The sequence below is a fragment of the Podarcis pityusensis genome (genome assembly GCF_964106645.2).
Source record: "Podarcis pityusensis genome assembly, chromosome: 10".
Taxonomy (NCBI): Eukaryota; Metazoa; Chordata; class Lepidosauria; order Squamata; family Lacertidae; genus Podarcis; species Podarcis pityusensis.
The window spans coordinates 57,042,040-57,062,853 of record NC_138035.1 but is presented as its reverse complement, the minus strand read 5'-3'; the positions used below and the strand labels follow the sequence as shown (position 1 = coordinate 57,062,853).

General features: G+C 42.2%; 1 protein-coding gene across 1 annotated transcript in view; it reads right to left on the bottom strand.

Annotated features, from left to right (window-relative positions):
• KCND2 (potassium voltage-gated channel subfamily D member 2) overlaps nucleotides 1-19,441 on the bottom strand; it is a 295,335-nt gene extending 275,894 nt beyond the window's left edge. Inside the window, exons 1-2 of the mRNA XM_081023669.1 lie at nucleotides 18,786-19,441; nucleotides 15,176-16,342 (exon numbers count right to left, since the gene is read on the bottom strand). Coding sequence (XP_080879795.1) covers nucleotides 15,176-16,290 — 1,115 coding nt within the window. The 5' untranslated portion in view covers nucleotides 16,291-16,342; nucleotides 18,786-19,441. The remainder of the gene's footprint in view (nucleotides 1-15,175; nucleotides 16,343-18,785) is intronic.
• Between the last annotated feature and the right edge of the window lie 1,373 nt (nucleotides 19,442-20,814).

Here is a 20,814-nt window from a genome sequence, read left to right as displayed (position 1 = left end):
CCAAAAGTGAATAGTGAATAAAGAATACTTTTGATGGTGTTGTATGAATGTTCTACGGCACAACTTTCTGATTTTTCTCTAGGCGGTAACTTTTAAAAGTCCGTTCTTAACCCATCGTAAGAGTTAGGAAGAAAATGATAATGGCTCAAATAGGATACATTAAATCAATTTTGAAACCATCAGTTCTATTATGTAATACTTCTAACAACGTCAAATGACCGAGCTATTTTCATATGTACCACAATGCCCAACTAACTTTCTAGGCACTTACTGGGGTTCTAGAAATTGGAATCTACTTTCTCTTCACAGAAGAAAACAAGAAAATGTTAATAACTCAATGACAGTGCTTTTAGAGCATATACGTGCCTGCTGCACCAGACCAGTGGCTTATATGGTCCCACATTTTGTTCTTATGGTGGCCAGATGCAGTACTTCGCATAGAGAATGTTTTAGGCTCACCCTCCACACCTCCTGCTCCCAGATCTCCTGCAGAGATTGGGCCCGATCTTTTCTGACACCAGCTATGAGATTGCCTTGGGATCTGGTGAATCCTGGACCAGCTCCACCTCACCCTTGGAATGTCCTGTTTGGGGGGTTTCTGCTGGTGGGGATACCAACCACAGGACTCCTGCCCACCCATTCAGAAGGGAAGGACTGTGTTGCTGGGATGCTGCTTATATTAGCAGAAATGAGCAGAGGGATGCCTCCACTTGATCTCCCTACAGTCAAGCAGAACAGGGGGTTGGACTGCAGCCTAAATGTCTGAAACCAACTGCCTTTTCTGTAACACCTTGGCTTGTTATACTTTATACAGTTCTGCATTACTTCTGACACTCCTTATTTTAGAAGTCATTACCCATGATTGCCACTACAGGAAGCCTATCTGTTCACTTGTTAGCTGTGTTTTTTTTTAAAAAATTAACAGCTAGATTTTAATGGAATTGAATTTAATGCTGCTTTTTTTTCTTCTCTGTGTTGGATTTATGGAATTCATTTTATTATATTTGATTTTTATTCTGTCGCACTGTGTTGTTTTATATTTTCATTGACTGCAAACTGTTCTACTCCCCTTCAAACAAACAAACAAACAAAACTATAGCAAAACTATTTTAATAGGCACTACATTCTGTCTCTTCCTCCCTATTCTTTGTAAAGTTCACCAGCACTTCATACAAAGGCAGGGCTGCCTGTTCTGTGAAAGCTGGAGCATGCATTGACGGATCTTCTGAGCTGTACGGTGGTACCTTGGTATAAGAACAGCCCTCTTTACGAACTATCCGGTATACGAACTCTGCAAAACCGGAAGTAGTGTTCCGGTTAGTGAACTTTACCTCGGTCTACTAATGGAAGCAAAATGGTGGAAGGGCACAGGCGGTGGGAGGCCTCATTAGGGAAAGTGTGCCTCAGTTTAAGAATGGCTTTGGTTTTAGAACGGACTTCCAGAAGGGATTAAGTTCGTAAACCGAGGTACCACTGTATTTAAGTATCAAATATTTTCAACCCGATTTGCATGTTGTTCTCTAGTGTTCCGTTTACAATAGTTATCTTCAAGTGGCATCACCAATGCTATATATTATACTCCAGGGTTGGTATCGTAATCAAATTTCCATACTGATATTAAGAATAGTAACTTTTATGGAATGAACAAATATTCTACCAGACATTTATTACAACTTTTGCTACCTATTGAAAATCATGACAATTTGATTAAGTTTGGTGTAGTAAGCAACTGTTATTTGATTCCTTTATACAGAGGTGGAATTTCTTTCTTTCTTTTCTTTTTTCTTTTTTGGGATATTTATATTTTTTATTACCTGGAGAAAGACTATCTAATTTGTAGCTCATAAAGCTTCCTGCTCAATGATCTGAGTAGAAAATTACCATTCATTATATGATAATAGGCTCGCTAAACTTTCTTCTGAAGTTGTTTTGAGATTATAAGTGTTTTTAATGTAGTTGATTACAGTGTATCTGATGAATATTGTAACATCCAAATAACTCCTCTGTTTTTATTATTGGAATAATGTACTTGTCCCAACATTTCTACCATCTGGTGCGCAGTTCTATCTTAATATTCATCTTTGTTCAGGTTCTTTATTATCGTAAGTACATTTGATGAATAAGTAGCATTCTGAAATTAATCTAAAGAAGTATAAAGCATATTCTAAAGCTTCTTTTAACTTATAAAGCTATACAGATTCTCAAACTCAGGTGTGATTTATTTTAACTGCACATATAATATACAAAATGAGTAGTCAACTGAATGTTCCTCTCTTGGCCCCTTTGATAGAAAAGAGATGTCAGGATAATTTCTGATAGGGAGCTATTGCCTTTGGGCTTTGGGTAGGAAAGTACTATGAGAATGGCAGAGTGATTTGAGGATGAACATTTTCAGAATTATGAATAAATTAGAGGTAGAGGGAAGTTTTTACTGAGTTGTTTAATTGGTAGAAATTCTGAATCTAGTATGTAGTACTTAGCAATGCTTGCTATCCTGGATCCTAATTTTGTCACAGCCATTTTAATTGGCTTCAGCCTTTTTTCATTTTGTGTGTGGGAGATTTCCTGAATTGGGAGCCATCATCTCATGACATGACATACTTGCGTGCACTCAAATTAACACAGTTGCATTCATCTATTCAAAGAAACCAATAGGTGGAATTTATTATATTAGAGAATAGAATAGCAGCAGTCAGCTCCCATTATCTAAGACCAATTGTGTACAGACACAACCTTTCAAGAGGAGATCCCTACTTAGAAGAGGGGCACACACATTGTCCAGGGGAAGAAAGAGTTCATGCAAGATCGAAACTGGGTGATATCCCCAGACAAATTGTTAGTGACAGGACCAACCCATCTATTCAAAATCACTCTTCTGCATCCTGAATGTTTGGTGTAATCATGAGCAATTTGGCTGGTGCTGTGCACACAGCCCTGGACCCTTCACTGGGCTTCTTAGCTCAAGAAAATGTACATGCAGCAGCTAAGTTTGCTACGTGTACTGTGAAAACTCTGTGGCAAGGCAAAAGTCATGAATAGAGATCAGTTTTCCCCTGAAGGGGAAAAAGGAGTCATTCATTTTAGCTGCTATGAATCATCTTCAGTCCAAAGTTGTTTCTCCAGTAAATGCATAGGAAAAATCCTATGCCATTATAGCTGCATTTTCACAAGAGTGATGTTCATTTTTAAATGTTTTGGTTCACATCAGTGACCAGATTAAACTCTTTTCTTAAAGCCAGTGTACAGTGCTTTCTTCTTATTTTGTGATGGACAACATATCTCTCATTTCTCTGCAAAAGAGTCATGATGCAGCTGAAATCCACCACAGCAAAATGCATCAACTTTATTCCTAAGCCGTTTTAGCACAGCCTCGTTGCTCCTGTCCACAAGTGATAAAGGCAGCTCAAGGAAATGTTAGCTAGCTGGTTGGAAAGTGAATAGAGATTACAAAAAATGATTGTACTATCTCTGTGCTACCCTTATTATAAAGACCAGCTCAAAAAAAAAAAAAAGTGGTGGGCATAAATTAGCCTCTTTCCCCCTTCATGGTAGCGCCTACTAACATGGGGCAACACATTCCTTTTGACAAGAGGAGTGAATTCACTCAGAAGAGATTCAGGAGTTACCACCAGGATGCAAAAACTGTTTAAAGGATATGTCTCTGGGTGGTGATAACTAATAAAAAATAGTTTTAATTTGAGGGAAAATGGGGGGAGGGACAAAAACACCACAGTAGTATTAATTCAGAAGTCGTATTCTACCATAGGTAGTTGTAATACTTTGTATTGTCACCATATCACAATAATGGGTACTTCTGTAGACTGCAAAAGGGAGATATTTTCTGCCACTTCTAAAAGACAAGTTGGTAGGGTAGGAAGCATAATGTTAAGTCTCCCTGAATATGTTTGCAACAGTTCTTCTGTCTCTAAGCCTTGGTTTATACCTAATAGCCCTGCTGTGGACCAGGATGCCACCTCTTGAATATAATTTATAACAGCAGGTGTTGGTAGTCTCCCTTAGGAGTACTTTCACTGTATAAATAGAAAGTGAAAATAGGGAAATGCTTTTTTTCTATACAGTGGCTGCTGGATAACTTCCAGTGGTCTAAATCCTGAAATGGTGTTACTTTTATTATGATGACAATTCAATATTGTATGAACAACATATTCATTATTAAACAGTAGTATATATATTTTTCAGTTGCAGAGCAATTGTCACACGAAGTGATCCACAGAGACAGTTAGTCAGGCAGACCTTCTCTTTGAAATACTTCTAGTGATTATGCTCCTCATCTAAAAAATACATAAATATGCTTGCATTTAGCTGTGGACTTTGTTCAAACACGTGTTCACATACTACAGTGGTACCTCGGGTTAAGAACTTAATTTGTTCCGGAGGTCCGTTCTTAACCTGAAACTGTTCTTAACCTGAGGTACCACCTTAGCTAATGGGGCCGCCATGCCGCTGCCACGCGATTTCTGTTCTCATCCTGAAGCAAAGTTCTTAACCCAAGGTACTATTTCTGGGTTAGCAGAGTCTGTAACCTGAAGCGTCTGTAACCCGAGGTACCACTGTAGTTGAAAAGTTTGCCAGCTGAGTCCATTTTGACAGCACTACTACAGTATATGGTCATGATCAGTGCTACTATATAAAGAGGTGTCAGAACTCACCATAAACGCCCCCCTTGTTTTCTTATAAGGGCAATGGCGCCCACCTGAGAGGTGCCAGAACTGAGCTCTGGTGTGTTCCGGCTGAAGAAAAGCCATGGTCATGATCAACAATACAACTCCAAGCTGGTGAGACTAGATAAACCACAAAAAGCTGGAATATAGTCCCAGATTGTAACTAAAATGGTGAAAGGATAGTTTTCTTGGTAAAATGACCTTCAGGTATTAGAATAATTGGCACAGAAACTGATTAATGGAATCAGGAATGTTAGTTGTCATGTCATGATCTAACAAGAAGGAGATTAGCTAAGTGATTTGGAAGCAATACTGGTAAAGCTGTTAACACCCCCACCCCAACCTATTTATTCCTTTATATGGTTGCCATGAAATAGGATCTGATAGTGGATTGGAGTCCAGCTACATGAAAGAATGTTGAACTGGCCCACAAAGAATTCCCTGTTTCTCTGAAGCTCAGCCTGCACTATGGTCCACATTAGTTTTATCTGTGTATTTATTATGGTGTTATTCTGGAGATCAGCTTAATGCTGTCACTCACTCTGCCTCTGTGGTTGCTGCTCTACTAATGCAATAGTTTAAATGGACAGCATGACATTATTTACCTACATTATTAATATTGATTACAAACAAGCAAAATAAAAGTTTATTTATTTGTTATATTTATAAGGGGACTCATTAAGTAAATTATCTAGGGAGTACAAGAATAACAATTGGATGCTGATGAATCACATTTTTCCCTTCTTGTGCCAGGTTGTCCCTTTCCCCATTACAATATTGTAGCATCTTTCTGAATTGCTGCCCCTTCAGCCAAGGCACTGTTGTAGCCATACTATTAATTTTAATATGTAGCCTCTACCTGACTACTTCAGTCTCCCATTCTCCAGCTTTTCCCAGACCTCATCATACATCTTTCTATCTATTCAAGCTTAGAGGTAACAGCCATTCTTCTGGGTAATTGCTTCAATCACATCACCTTTTCCACTCCATCTTTTCTACCATATCAAATATAAAATTTTCTTTCAAGGCTCTTCGCAAGGTTATTCCCAGCCTACCTATCACAAAACTATCAAGATGACGGCTCTTACATTGGGTCTGCCAATGATTCCACATTCACCCACACATCATAAAGTTTCAGACAAACTTCATAGGGTAGGACTGGAAGACTGTATATTATCCAGGAGACACTGCACATGTGGCGGCTTTAACCATGCGAAGAGCTAGGTGTGTGTAGACACTGGCCATGTGACGTGGAACATCAAGCATTACCACCAAGCTTCACTTGTCTAGATTATGGTTACCAGACGTCCCCGTTTCCCAGGGACAGTCCCCGGATTTACAAATCTGTGCCCGGAATGTCCCCGGATTTATATTTTAAGTGTTGTAGATTTATTAATAGGGAATGAATGTTGCAGGGTTGGTTCAACGGCACAAGACACATCAATATGGGGACTTCCGGCGAGGCAAAATGGCAGGCGCCATGGCAGCAAGCAGCTCCTGAAGCCAGCCAGAGCCAATTGCACTACCAGGCTGGCTCCGAACTGCTGAGACGGCCACTGCCACCGCCACTGCCAAGGGGGAACCAGGGGGTGCCCGGCGCGTCAACTGAGGGAACCGCTGACCCCCCCATGACCCAACTGCCCAGCGGCACTCTGGGGTCAGGAAAACCCCGGAGCCGACGCAGGGAGAAGGAGGAGAGGAGAAGGAAAAGGAAGAGAGAGAAAGAGGAAAGAGAGAAAAAAGTGGAGCCCCGACCTTGCCGCGCTGCTGTTGCCGCTCAGGAGGAGAGGTAGGAGCGCACCTGGAGGGCAAGGACACGTGGCCGAGCCCAGGCCTGACCTGAGCCTACTCCATGGCGGCTAGCACTCCAAGAGAGCAGGTTGGGGCCCAGAGGAAGGCTGCGTGACAGAGGAGACCACAGAAGAGAAGATATTACTTCTTTTTTAAAAATAACTTTTAAAAATATCTTTCTCTCTCTCTCTTTTTAAAAGTGTCCCCGATTCTTTGAAAAAAATCTGTTAACCTTAGTCTAGATTGACCTTATTTCATGGCCAAATTCTAAAACAACCAGCTACAGATTTATTATATTACTGCTTAAGGAAACAATCCTAACTCCTGTTTGGGAGTGTAGGGCTGAATGGAGCTCTGCCACTTATGCTGGCCACAACGGAAGGTGTGGGGAGGAGAGTAGTTTCTTCCCCCTTTTTGCTGCAGTAGCTCTAGGCTGGTGCAGCAGAGAGGCCCATGCCAGGTACACTTTTGGTAGCTAGACCAGCTTAGGATCCACCAACTCCTTGCCTGGTCCAGGTCTGTCCATTTTCGACCCCACTCTCAGAAATGCCCTATGACTGGTGTTTCGAATGGCTACTGCTGGGGGAGGAAACCCAAACCCTCTCCAGGGGGGGCTTAGACTGCTGTTAGGGAAATTTCAAAACACATACATCCCATATAGTTACATGATTCCACTCTCAGGTATTTCATGTTCTTAGCCACTCTGAGGCTATCAACAGAATTAGGCTATATAATATGCCATTAGATTTGGAACAAGTCGCCTAAACAAAGATACCAATGACAGCCATTTTTGCACCCTGTGCTGAACCCCATGAAAGTAAATTTGTGTAAATGATATGTAGGACTTCATTGGAAAATGGTAACAATTGAGCCAGTGTTTTAGTATTACGTTTATAGCTGTTAAAATTAATTTCTTCGGATTATAATGGAATGTAGTATTTTTAATTCACTGTAATCTGCAGTGAGTCTTTGGGATGGGTCCAGGTACAGCTTTGAGATGCATACATAGACTGTGTTCATAAAAAAAGGATTAAACATATCTGAGAAAGACATATAGTGTGAATAAATGAAGCTCCTGCAAACATCACAGCAATAAGGTTTATAGATGCCATAGAAATGTGGAGAGCAGTATGCCCCAATATACTAAATTAGTTCATTCTTGTTTAAAGATGTCTGTATAATACCTGGGATTTTCATTTAAGTCATAGTTGTTTATCAGATCTACTCCCAGATATATAGCAGAGCACATATTTTGTCCTAGTGAAGCCCATGGCACCAGATTGTCTAACTCAAAATACATCCCTTAACTTGGTTGTGTATTGAGTTACAATGGCAGAATGTCATGTCCATGCATTGATTGCTTTATATCAGAAACACTGATATATCTGGTAGCACTTTGTTCCCTGATCACATAATTTTTTACTTCCATCCAGAAATTTGCTTTGCAGGATGCTTCTTATATCCAAGATGCTTTTATACTTTGCAGTTAAGTGTGTGCTTAAAGAAAGCTACCTAATCCTGGTGAGGTATAATATTGAGAATTTATTTGGTTTGGGGTTGATTGGGTTGTTTTCACATCTATTCCACATTAGTATCTTTTTCAGAAAGATGGAAATGTTTTCTGTGATAAGCTGGAAAATAATAAGGGGTTTAAAAATGTTTTAAGGAGGTAACATAATTCTCACCAAAGCAGACCACCAAATGTTGGACCACAGTGATGGAAAGAAAGGGTTTGTTTTTGAATATATGCACCTGCAACTGTATAACTAGTTCTGGGCAGTTTATTAATTCCTAATTGTTTTAAAACAATTGCCATATAAATACTGATTCTCTTCTCACTTGGTTTTCTATAAAGATGGGATTTTTCTGTGGATACTGAGTAACCTCCAGGAACAAAATTCTATATGACAAAGAAAGCAATAAGAGGAACAAAATTTCCTGGTAAATAATAAACAAGGTGAGTACTTTCTCTTGTGCTTGTAAAATACTGTTCTTGTCAACAAAATATCAGATAAATATTTTATTTGCAAAGGTTTTTTTATATTTCACTGTGCTTCATATTACAGCTCCCTTTTCCAACCTGGTAAGAACATTTCAGTCACCAGTATTATAAATGTTTCAGTATTTTTGTAAAAACAAATGGGGACAAGAAATGAGGTAACACTCATTTGGATTCCTGGATTTTTCTGTTATTTTAAGTCACGTTTTTAATCTCGTTCTAACACTCCGGAACATCACTTAAATAATAGTCCAAGACTAATAAATCATATCCTAGCTGCCATTATCATACATGACAGCTCATGCTGTTAGTGTTGCAGTAAAATATTTGTTGTTTTGGCTTTTGGTCTCCACTGCTCCAGTCAAACTGCTATTTTCTGACTCATAATGACTCAACTGCCAAAACACCAGATTCCATCTGCTTCCAATCTAAGGAAAGGAAAATGAATTACCATACCTGCCACCAAACTGACACTTGGTGACACAACGCTCAAGCCATGGCAGTTTCATGAAATCAGCAAGTCATCAAAATACTATATTATCTGTTAGGGGAATAATCTTGAGCATGTGTTCTTTTTCTTCAACTACTACAAACTCTTTGACCTTCAAAGTTCTTCCTGGCCTTCTCCATGGTATATTCCCACCTGTAAACTTTGTTCTCTGCCTGAGCTGATCCAAAATTTAAATCAGTGGCCCTCCTCCATATGCAACCTCCATGACAGATTCAGAGAGTGGTGACAAGTTAGAAGGTCTTTTTGGTTGTGGTCTCCAATCTATGGGAATGCCCTTCTCAGAATGCCCCACCTGTTACTATCTTTTTGGCATCAGATGTGAATTTTGCTCTCAGGCATTTGATAGGCTGCTTTACTCCTCATTAGAACACAACTTGCAGAGCACTAGGCAAGATTTGATTGCCTAATATCAGCTGATCAACCATTTGGGAACCCCACCAATCTGTCTAACATGAGCTGTGCGGTGTGTTGGGAGATAAGTATTCAGCCTGACAGCCAGAGCCAATTCCCCAACCCTTAAATATAGTGTGATTCTGCCTTGGGACCACAGTCATTGCCCTTGATTGTAAACCTGAAAGAGGAAGCTTATCAAATTACATAATTATAATGCGTGTTACAAGCTGAATTAATTCAGACATTAAAAGCAATATATTTCTAACCATTTTTTTTCATAAAACTCATGTTTACACAATCTTTTCATCTTGGCTTTTTAACTTTGTTCTGTTAAAATCCATAGACTTTGCATCATAAATAGTACATTCTTAGAATCCTAGAATCACAGCATTGAAGAGTGGGAAGGAACCCTCAGGGTCATCTAGTCCAACTCCCTGCAATGCAGGAATCTAAACAAAAGCATCCATGACAGATAGCCATCCAACCTCTGCTTCAGAACTTCCAATGAAGCTGAGTCCACCACCTTACAAGGTGTCTGTTCCTACTGTCAGAAAGTTCTTCCTGATGTTCAGTTGTAACTTGAAGTCATTGGTTAGGGTCCTACCCTCTGAAGCAGAAGAAAACAAGCGTGCTCCATCTCCCATGCGAGAGCCCTTGAGATATTTGAAGATGGCTATCATAACTCTGCTCAGTCTCCTCTTATCCAGAGTAAATACACCCAGCTCCCTCAACCATTCTTCATAAGACTTGGCTTCCAAACCCTTGATCATCTTGGTCACCCTCCACTGCAAATGTCCCAGCTTGTCAATATCCTTAAACTTTGGTGCCCAGAACTGGACTCAGTACTCCAGATGTGGTCTGACCAAGGTAGAATAGTGTGGTACTATTTCCTCCCTTGGCTGGGGCATTTCATCCAAGCTGTTTATAAATACATTGAACAATATGCCCAGGACAGAACCCTAAGGCACCCCTCTTGTCACTTTTTTCTAGGATGATGAGGATCCATTAGTGAGTAAAATCTGGGCTAGTTCAATCAACCAGCTACAAATCTACCTAACAGTTACCTCATCTACATTTTACCAGCTTTTCTGCAAGAATATAATGGAGGGCTTCATCAAAAACCTGGATAGGTACAGTAAAAATGCACAGAAGAAGACAAGTTAGCAATAGTGACACAGAAATACAGCAAGAATGACCAAGAAGGGGACTTCATTAGCAGCGAGGTTTTAAGCAGGGATGGCCAAAAGAGAGGCTGTAGTGGTCAGAGGCAGGGGATAGAGAACTGAAAAATAAAGCAGTTTTGTGGGCTTTGGGGGCTGTCTCTTTTCTGTGAAAAATTGGCTAGAAATAATTGGATGCCTCTGATGCTGGAGGTGAGATTACTATAGTAACAAGTGACACCTGCAACAAAATGTTGGGAAGTGTATCCCATTTATAATTCCAGGCAGTCAATAACACAAGCCTTGCAATACTGTTCAGGCCTTCAATGGTGTTGGTGGGGAGGAGAGCAGGCAAGTTTCATGAGTTGAAAAGGTATAAGGACATCATTTTTCTTCACCCACCTACCCACTGAAAAGGGTTCCCTCTGTTCTATATATAGTGTTGCAGGACTGGCAAGCCAAAACCAGAGTGGAGGACGTGCAGTTTTAGTGATGAGAAAGGCATCTCTCCAATCCAACCTTAATTCTCTCTTTCTCCAGGATACCTTCTCTAAGCTGTTTGGGATGCGTGCAGGTTGATTCCCTTTCTTGCCTCTGACCTCCATTGCGTGTGTGATGGAGAGAGGCTACTTTCAACTGACGCATGAACATTCAGTGTCTCAAAGTGCACTTAGCCACTAACTTGATTAATAGAGCCACACAATCAGTCTTCTAATTTCTTTAAACCCTTCCCCCCACCCCCACTTTTCTATGTAGGCTCCACTGCCATCCACATTATGCAAGCTCACGGGTTTCTGTCAGGCAGCACTTATATACTTCTGTATGTTTGTCGTGTCCCCTGAATTTGTAAAAGCTACTGTTTCGCTTCAAACTGATAGGCTGCCACTGTTTGCTTTTAAACAAAACGATAATATAAACAAATAGCGGCTTTATATATTTGGTACATAAAGGGGCAGCAGTTCACAGCTGGAAAGCAACAAAAGACCAAGGATGTATTTGCAAATCACCTTCAAAAAAGTCTACCATTCACCTCTATGTGGAAATATAATCAGACACTGAAATAGCTAATACTACTAATAATACTTCTATGTATTATTGCCTTGATAATTACTTTTGCCTGGTTACTAACTGCAAAAAATGTAGCAATGATTCATGAACTGCAATACTAATTAAACAAAAAAGTTTTGTTTTTGCTTTTTTACTTTATCCATACTTTACTAAAATCTCCATTATTGATTTATTTACCAGATCTCTGGCATTACAAATTAGCATAGATTCGACCCACACTGAATTATCAATAAAAAGTGGCAAACAGTAGCTGTAGCTATCTCAAGCTGGACTACAGCTAAACAAGATTGTTTCTGATCTACTTTAAAGTTGGTCCAAGCTTTTATTCTAACATCTCACTTAACTCCTTGAAAAAGGCTGAAGTATTGTGCAATATGTTCCAATGAACATATTGTGACTTCTGAGTAAACATGCATGGAATTGTATTATTAGAGCTGTTTTTGGAGACTAAAATATGACAATATTTAACATGAGGAGTGCTCTGTAAAAAAGAAAATGTAATCTGTTGCATTTTTATAAGACTGGTAAATTGTCTAGCAATCACAAAGAAATATGGCTTTGCTCCCAGCATTATGACTTTTCCATGACTAAGTTCTCATTCCATATCCTTGCTATTTCAGAAAAGCCCATATTCATTTTCTACAATGTACAAAATTTAGCTGTTTACTTACCAGAAACCTTCATGTGGTTTTATAGCATTCAAGAGAAGTTACTAAGCAAAGTGTAGTTCATTTCACTTTGTCCATAATTAAAACATTCTTTTATACAAACAAATCTTAATGTCCTTAAATAGGCTTTAAGCCAGCCATGTAAACTGAAGATAATTTTGTCTAATGGAGAACTGCAGAATTTAACACTGAGTTTTAGAAGTGAATAATATATAACAACCTTGAGTTTGCTTTCTCCTGCTTCTACTTTTCCTTCTTTTGGCCTTGTCCCAAATGAAAATATAATTTGTGGGGTGCAGGGATTACTCTTGAGATTACTGTTTCGCTATAATTTCACTATAATTGCAAAGAACTGATGTGAAAAGATAAATTGAATCAGTCAATCTGTTGATGTGTATAGTAATGAACCACAAGAAAACTTACACAGTGCTTTTTTGTCAACACCCCTTCAAGCCAAGTTTAACATTAATACATATTCTTGGTACTAGTAATACTCCTTCCCTCTAAGAGCATTAAGAATATCCATAGAGGTGGTCCTAAAAGGGAAAGGGGGTATCATACAAAAGTAGGAAAGCTGCTTTATAAAGTATCACACAGTGGGTCAATGGACATTTTGTCATTAGACACAACGTGGTCTAACTAGTGTTTAAGGAGCGAAGAAGCAGAACAATTCTATTTATTTGCATATCAGACTACCTACTTTCCTAAGTGTCTGGTGCCATCATCCCACTAAATAATAACAACAACGTGGGGGAAATTCAAAGGCAAGGCGATGTAACAAAAGACAAGTGCCTCTTCAGCACCATGGACAAGAACAAGCAGATACTACCATCAATGCAGTCATTTAAACATGTCCTGCACGTAATGTGAGTCACAGCAACTACTGACCAGACTTTCTCTTCTTCTTCTTCTTCTTCAGATATTGTGGCAGATATTGCATCAACATTGTTTCTTCAAGTGTTATGGCAAATATTAGATCAACACTGTGTACCACTTATTTAAAAAAAAAATGCTACTGATAATATTTCCCTGAGTGCAAAACTAGACATTTCATTAGACACTTTAGTTTAATATATAGGCATGACACAGATATGCCTCAATCCCATCAAAAACAGAGGATAAGGGTCTACTTTTATGAGCAAAAAGAGTGAGCAGGTGGGAGGTACTGACGCTTCCCTTGTCTCTCTGTTTTCTTCCCACAGTCAGTCAGTCCCACCTCCCAAACAATTTTCTCTCCAATGCTCAAAAACTAGGTTTGCCTGTCTGGGAGAAAAGTGGCGGAATGGAAGAGTTGGGGAGAAATAAACTGTTGAGTGGAAGAGGATTCAGTACTCCCAACATATACAACCCTTCTGCTTTAAAATCAGCTCCCTGCCCCTGTTTATTCATGACTGGTTCCTTTTCAAAGACATTATCATTACTAATTTCAACCTAATTTGTATGCACAATCAAGCCAGAGTTAAGCACTTTTACACAGCACTGATTTCAATGGGAGAGTTAAGTACTTGCTTAAATCTCTTCTATTGAAAGTAATGGAGCTTAATTGACTGTATTTTGCCCTATGCATGAAACAACATTAAAATGGATAATAATAATTATTAATAATAATAATGATGATGATGATGATGATGTAACATGTAGAGAAGGACTACCAATTTCCTGTATAACTAGATCACTATCCACTACTGAAATGCCAAGTCCTCTGCAAGAACAATATTTTCAGTGTTCAGGATTTACCTCCATAATAATTTTCCTTATCAGCCAATACCATTGTTGAATAGAAAATGATAGCAGTATACTTATGCACATTTTTTAATGCTTTGCAAATGGTTTTCTATATAAAACATAATCTGTGAGTTCATTAATTCTGATACACAGAGAGTTTATCTTCAGCAAATAAGTTTATATGGATGTTAGAACACAGTTGCAGCAATGAAAATTTTGAAATGAGATAAATACGGTTACATTTTTTAAGCCATACATTTGAGTAAGGTTTTGCAAAGATTTGGGAATACAATAACTATGGTGTCCCTAGAATTGACTTACCTCCTCAGGTCAAATCCAGCACTTGAACCACTGATTTTAATGTTGTATCATATTCCATCTTAAGCAAATATATTTACACAACATGTTTTTAGAAATACAATACTACATCAGTTATTAATGTCCTTGGTAAATTTGCTGCAGTTTCAGAAGAGTTTGACTTCCCACAAAAAGTTCACTATATTATTATGGGTTTGAAATTTTCATTGTTATATTTTCAAAGTTAGCAGGAGTTAGATTTAACACATATTAAGTACTGTAGTCAAAAACATCATAATATATCATTCTGATATACCAGCACTGGCATAAATGCATGTAAATTGGTAGGTATCATCCCATTTCTGATTCCGTTGGAGAATAATATTGACTTTCCTGAGGTTAGACTAAAGTTTGTAAAAATATACTTACTCTTTCTCGGACAGATACATTCACCTTTAAAATATTTTAAAAGAATTTACAATTTTGGTCCAACACTAACACGAGAGCAAAATCACCAAATTTTAGATTGGATTTCAAGCATGTAACTCATCATCTGTTGTTCCCTAACATTCAAACAGAAGTAGGTGAATGGAAATTTAAACACTGGGATCTCAATATGCAAGAGGAAAAATATTAAAATTAAAGCAATCTTACAATTGCAAGGACCTCTCATTATTGTGCTCAATTAGAGATAGAGAACCCCCATACTTCTGCACATCACCACAGACAATTAGATCAGAGGCACTTCCTTGATCAAAACACAGGTGTGCATTGTCACTTTCCTCACGCAATTTTGAAACACAAAATCGGAAAAGCAATGATAGCAACATGGCTTTTCTTATATTCTGCTCAGGTAGCTACCAAAACCAATATGCACTTACCCAAGGGTGGTCATAGTGACAATGGTATACCAGAAAGCTGCAGGGATGCTGGTGAATTTGGTGGACGTTGAGCCTTTCTCAGCATAGAACATGACCGTAGCAAAGATTATGATGGCCATAGTGAGAGAAAAGAGGAGAAAGCCAAGCTCTGATGCACAGCTTTTCAGAGTGTAGCCCAGGATGCGCAAACCCTGCGAGTGGCGGGAAAACTTAAAGATCCGGAATACACGGAAGACACGCAGTGTTACAAAGGCCCCACTGACATCCTCATTGTTGGTCATCACAAGACCAATGTAATAGGGCATAATGGCCACTACATCAATGATGCTCATGACACTACGCACAAACTTGTAACGGCTCGGGGCAGCCACTAGACGCAACAGATACTCAACTGTGAAGATCATGACACAGGCCGTATCCAGGCAGAAGAAAGCCACATCATAGCGCTCTCCACAGGACAGCTCCTTGATGGTACCAGGACTCAGCCCACAGGGTACTGTCTCCACTACATTGGCAAGGACGGAGACGGCAATGAAGAAGCCCGTAACATAGTAAAATACCAGGGCCAGCGTGCTAGTGTGTGGATTCTCAAAGGCCCGCCACATCCTCTCCCGGGCTGTCATGGAGGGCAGATTGCATTCATCGGCATTATCCTGATCAGCGTCATCCTGAAGACGTTCGGCATTTTCCCGCCGCCGGTCCTTGTATTCCTCATAGCAGCAGTCACCAATGATCTCGGGGATTATACCAAAGAAGGCCAGCTCCTCATCATAGGCTGAGATGCACTCTTGACGCGGGTAGTGTAGCTTCCCTGTTCGGTAGAAATTGAGGATGTGTCGGAAGATGTCAGGGTCCCGATCGAAAAAGTATTGCTGCGTCTCAGGATGGTAGAAGAAATCCCTTTCTGAGCTGCCCAGCAGCGTGTCAGGATAGCGTTCCAGGGTATCCAGCCAGGTCTGGAACTGGGTGCCACTGACATTCAGCACAATCAGAGAGTCCTGGCTACGCTTCCTCTCTTGGCGAGGGGCAGTCGGCATGGGGTTTGTGGCCACCGGCATCCATCCTATAGCAGCTGCCCGAGCAAAAGGCAGCCATGCTGCTACTCCTGCTGCCATGGTGTAAGTTGCTACTGGTATGCCCGGGGGTTCTTTTTAGAAATAATCCAGTCTAGTCTACATTAAAAAAAAAACAAAATGTACCAAGAAATTAGGATGCCTGCTATTTCCAAAGAATATAAATTTCTATGTTTATGTCTGTTGCTTTGAGGTTTATTTTATCATTCTATTATTTTATATGTTTAGTCTACCAATGTGTTACTTGATGTTCTACTGTTGGGATCATCCCATAGAGTGAAGAGTAGTATCAACATACTCCTGAGTGCATAATAAAAACCTTACCCATTTATCCCCTCTTACTCTATGTCACCTTCTCTCATTTGCCACCATTCCATCATTATTCAAGTCAGACTAAGAAATTGGATTTTGTATATTAACTATTGACGGTAGATGGATAGATGTCATGTAGTACTATAATCCCTACACTGGCACCTCCTGTCTCTACCACTCGGTTCCTGATAAGGAAACCTCCACATGCAGAAAAATACAGCAATAGGACAGCAGCTGCAAGAGGTAATCAGTCAGCCAGCCTGCCAGGTCCAATAAGCAGCAGTTAGATAATATTCCAGGCCAAAGGCGCAATCTACTAGCTAGGAACAATTCCTGTACTGTCCTGATTCCTGGAGATGCACTCCAAGCCCAAATCCCTTCTCACCTACTCCTACATTAGCCATCAGCTGCAAGTATCTAGCTTGGAAATGAAGAGAGAGAACAGATGATTATGCTATGTTCCCTTTGGTAAATCCTTAAGCTATGCTGCTGAAGGAACACTTGCTAATTTTTCCACATCCATTTATTAGGAAACAGCAGGTTTAGGAAGAAGATGTCCACTCTGAATTCACAGCTGATTTCGCATCATGCCAACCCATCACTCACCTTCTCCAGACTCGTCCTGTTCTGGGGAAACAGGGCAGAGGGATAAAGGCAAACCAGTAACTTAAAAGTTAGGGAAAGACAAGCTTTCTTTTAAGAAAACTTGCGGAGGGACGGTTTGACTCCTGAGGAACAGGTGATGGAGGGAACAGGTGTTTAGAAGAAAATGGGACCTGGATTCTGCAAGCTGTCTTAGGGAAGATGAAGAGGAAAAGGGAAATAGAGTACCTTAGTAAGCAAGGTGGGCATATTAAACAATACTAAACAATTCTCTGGGCAGAAGTTCAGGAAGAAGGACCAGTTGTGGGTGCAGGAGTAAAAGTAGGAAACTCTAAGGGAGAGGTTCTTATGAAAGGGGAGGGGGGCATATTTTATTAAATGGAGAGAGAAAAGGCAGGAGCTTCGTAATAGGTTGGGGAGGGGGGAAATGAAGGAGAAGTTGGAGGGGAAGAGAGGGAGGGAGAGGTGTTGGGAGTTTGTTCCTGAGAGGATAAGGATGGAACTTGAGGGTGCTGGTGTGGGTAGAGGGGAACCAAACTGATTTGAGTTTGCAGATGCAGTCGAGTTAGGCTAGACTAGAGTATTCATAGTTCAAGAAGAGGGAGGGAGGGTCAGTGGGTGTCTGGGGAGCAGGAGGGAAGTCACATGCCTGACCTTCTTCAGGAAAGGTTGAAGACAGGTTGGGGTCCTTTGAGCAAGTGTGGGTGTTTGTGGGTGCCTTGGGGCATGGGCATAGGCAGGACTTTGTTGGGGGGGCGGGACTTTGGTTAGGGGGGCAGAACCGACGTGATAGGTCAATTAGTTATTTCTATTGTTTTACTTGATCTAGGGGGGACAGCTGCCGCCCCCCATGCCTCAGGGAGTACAGGGATGTCAGAAAATAAGTAAGCTTAGGGAGTCTGAAGATACTATGAGGGAGAGGGGAAAATACAGCTCGCGCAGCGCAAAAGCAAACAGTTCCAGCAACAGTTCCACAAAAAAGAGATTTATGGGCAATATGAAACCGAGGACACGCGGGGGGGGGGGGGCAGGAGGACATAGGCAGGAAGTTCATTTTGTAGTCTCAGGGAGGAAAGGGGGCTGGTGGGGTGTGACTTTTCCCCCCGGGGACACACACACACACACACACACACACACACACCAATCTAATGAAAGAGATTAGAAAGCAAATAAACTGCCTCAGTTCTCTGGGGAGCCCCGAGTGCTCTCGGTTCCTCTCCCCACCCCCACCCCCGCTTCCTGCAACCCCCCCCCTTCGCCCGAATTCGCCTCGCCCGCCCAAAAAAAAAGAGCGAAAAAGGCGCGCGCCTTCCCTCCGCGCCGCCTCGCCTGGGCGCCTCTCGAGCCCTCGCAAACTCTCCTCGCCACTTGATGCTGCCGAGCAGGTGGCGCGGCGCCCAAAACCTCTGGCGGCGGCGGCGGCGGAGAGAGATGGAATTAAACATTTAAAAAAAAAACAAAAACCCGTTGCTGACCCGTGTGTGTGTGTGTGTGTGTTCCTAATAATATGGAGTAGGGGCGTGTGACCGGTGTGTGTGTGTGTGTGTGTGTGGAGGCGAGGGGGGGGGGTTCTCTTTCCTGAGGTGGGCTCCCTCCCTCCCTCCCTTGCAGTATCTCCTCACCTGGCGAAGTCGCCTCGTGGCCGGGGCGCCCCGTTTGGCATGGAGGTGGCGGGCGCGCGTGCGTCTCTCCCCCCCGCCTCTCTCCGCGAGAGGCTTCTCCTCCGCCCGCCCCTTCTTCCCGCCGCTTCCCCTCAGCAACAAGTTCGACGGCGGCGGGCGGCGGGGCGGCCGGTGGGCGTGTGGCGAGAGCGACGCAATCCCGCCTGCTGGCGGCTCAATGCAGACCCGCTTCTTCTTCCTCTCCTCCTCCTCCTCCTCCTCTCAGGAACCAGCCCTGCTCGGCGGCGGCGGCGGCGGTTCCAGTCAGGCAGTGGGAGGGCTGCTGCTGCCGCCGTCCATGCCGCGGGCTGCTGCTGCTGCTTCTGGCGGAGGGCAGGGCTGGGGGCGAAGACCGGCTTCCTCCTCGCTGCTGCTGCTGCTGCTGCTGCTGCCTTTCCAGTGGGTGGCCCATGCCTGGCAGAGCCGGGTGAGGGGGGCTTCTTGCTTGCCGCCGCCGCCGCCGAGGATGCTGCCGCTCCTGTCGCCGCTCGGGGCTGGCGGGGCTGCGGAGAAGGAAGCGGGGAAGACGGCAGCAGGAGGCGGAGGAGGGGAGAGAAGCCCACCCTGCTGCTGCTGCTGCTGCTGCTGCCGCCGCTGCTGCAGGTTATGATTTCACACAGGCGCCTCTTTCGCCTCCTCCCACCCGGCAAATGTCACTGGGGCGGCGCGGGGGGGGGCGAGGGGGGAGAGAAGGCGGAGGGAGTCCCGGTGCGGAGGAGGAGGGCATCGATCCGGAGAGGAACAAAGAGAATTGCAAATCGGTGCACACTCCGGCTTGGCAACGCAGGAGAAGGGGCAGCGGGGTGTGTGTGTGTGTGTGTGTGTGTGTGTTTGCGTGTGTCGCTCTGCCCTCATCGGAATCTCGCAGACGACACCTTGGTTGTCCGTCTGCCCCACCACACACGTTTTCTGAAGAAGTCTTTGCAGAAGGTGGTTTTTCTCTCCCCCCCCCCCCGCCTTCTAATATTTCTGAAACTTTGTGGGATTCCCAAGAATGCCCGTTTGCAAATGACAACCAACTAAGCTGAGGTTATGCAATGTTTCGCTGTGTTTTGCAGCCGCTGGCCAAATCGCCTTGAACCAGCTTTCGAAAATGATCGTCATTCCTGGGAGGTTTCTCTCTCTCTCTCTCTCTCTCTCTCTCTCTCTCTCGTTTTCCAAATCATCTTCGCTTATCGCCGTCCGCTTTGGAAAACCAGAATCCCTCTCTTTTTGACCGCTAGATGGCGCGTAGAGGACGAGTAAGTCTCCGCTGCACCTTCGTGGCTCTAACTTGAGAAATGGTTGATACCTGTTGTCTGAGCTGGACCACTTCAGCCTGGGGTGATGTTACAGGACTGAAATGCTTCTTGGCCCAAAAATTATATCTGCATAAAAACTTGATGTCGGGGAAAGGCATCCTCTCCTCTCTTTTTCTTCCCAAGAATATATGAATCAGGAATTTAATTGAAGTAAAAAATTCTTTCCTGTAGCACCTTAAAGACCAACTAAGTTAGTTCTTGGTATAAGCTTTCGTGTGCATGCACACTTCTTCAGATACACAAGGAATTTAATTGTATATAGAGGAACCAGAAGCGACCCACCCCATTATGCCGCCTGAGGCAAATCAGGAATGTGTACAGCTTAGATGCATGTAATCGAATCATAATGCATGTAATCATACATGCATCTAAGCTGTACACCACATGCCACACAGTCAAACTTTGAACACATGGTGCTCTTCCTACTGATATTACAACTGAATATTACTACTGATATTACAGCTGCTGAATTACAACTCATTACCAAACTTAAAACAATAGAGAAACCTGGTCTGAACAGAGACATCGGATTCTTATCTCATTATACATGACTAAGCCATTTCTCACCTTCTCACCCCTTGCCTTTTCCTGTAAGACCTATTACAGTCGTTAAGAGTCGTCAACAGGCTCATCTCAGCTATCTGCCAATCTCCGATTCCCACCACCCTTCTAAGTAATACCCCTCCCCA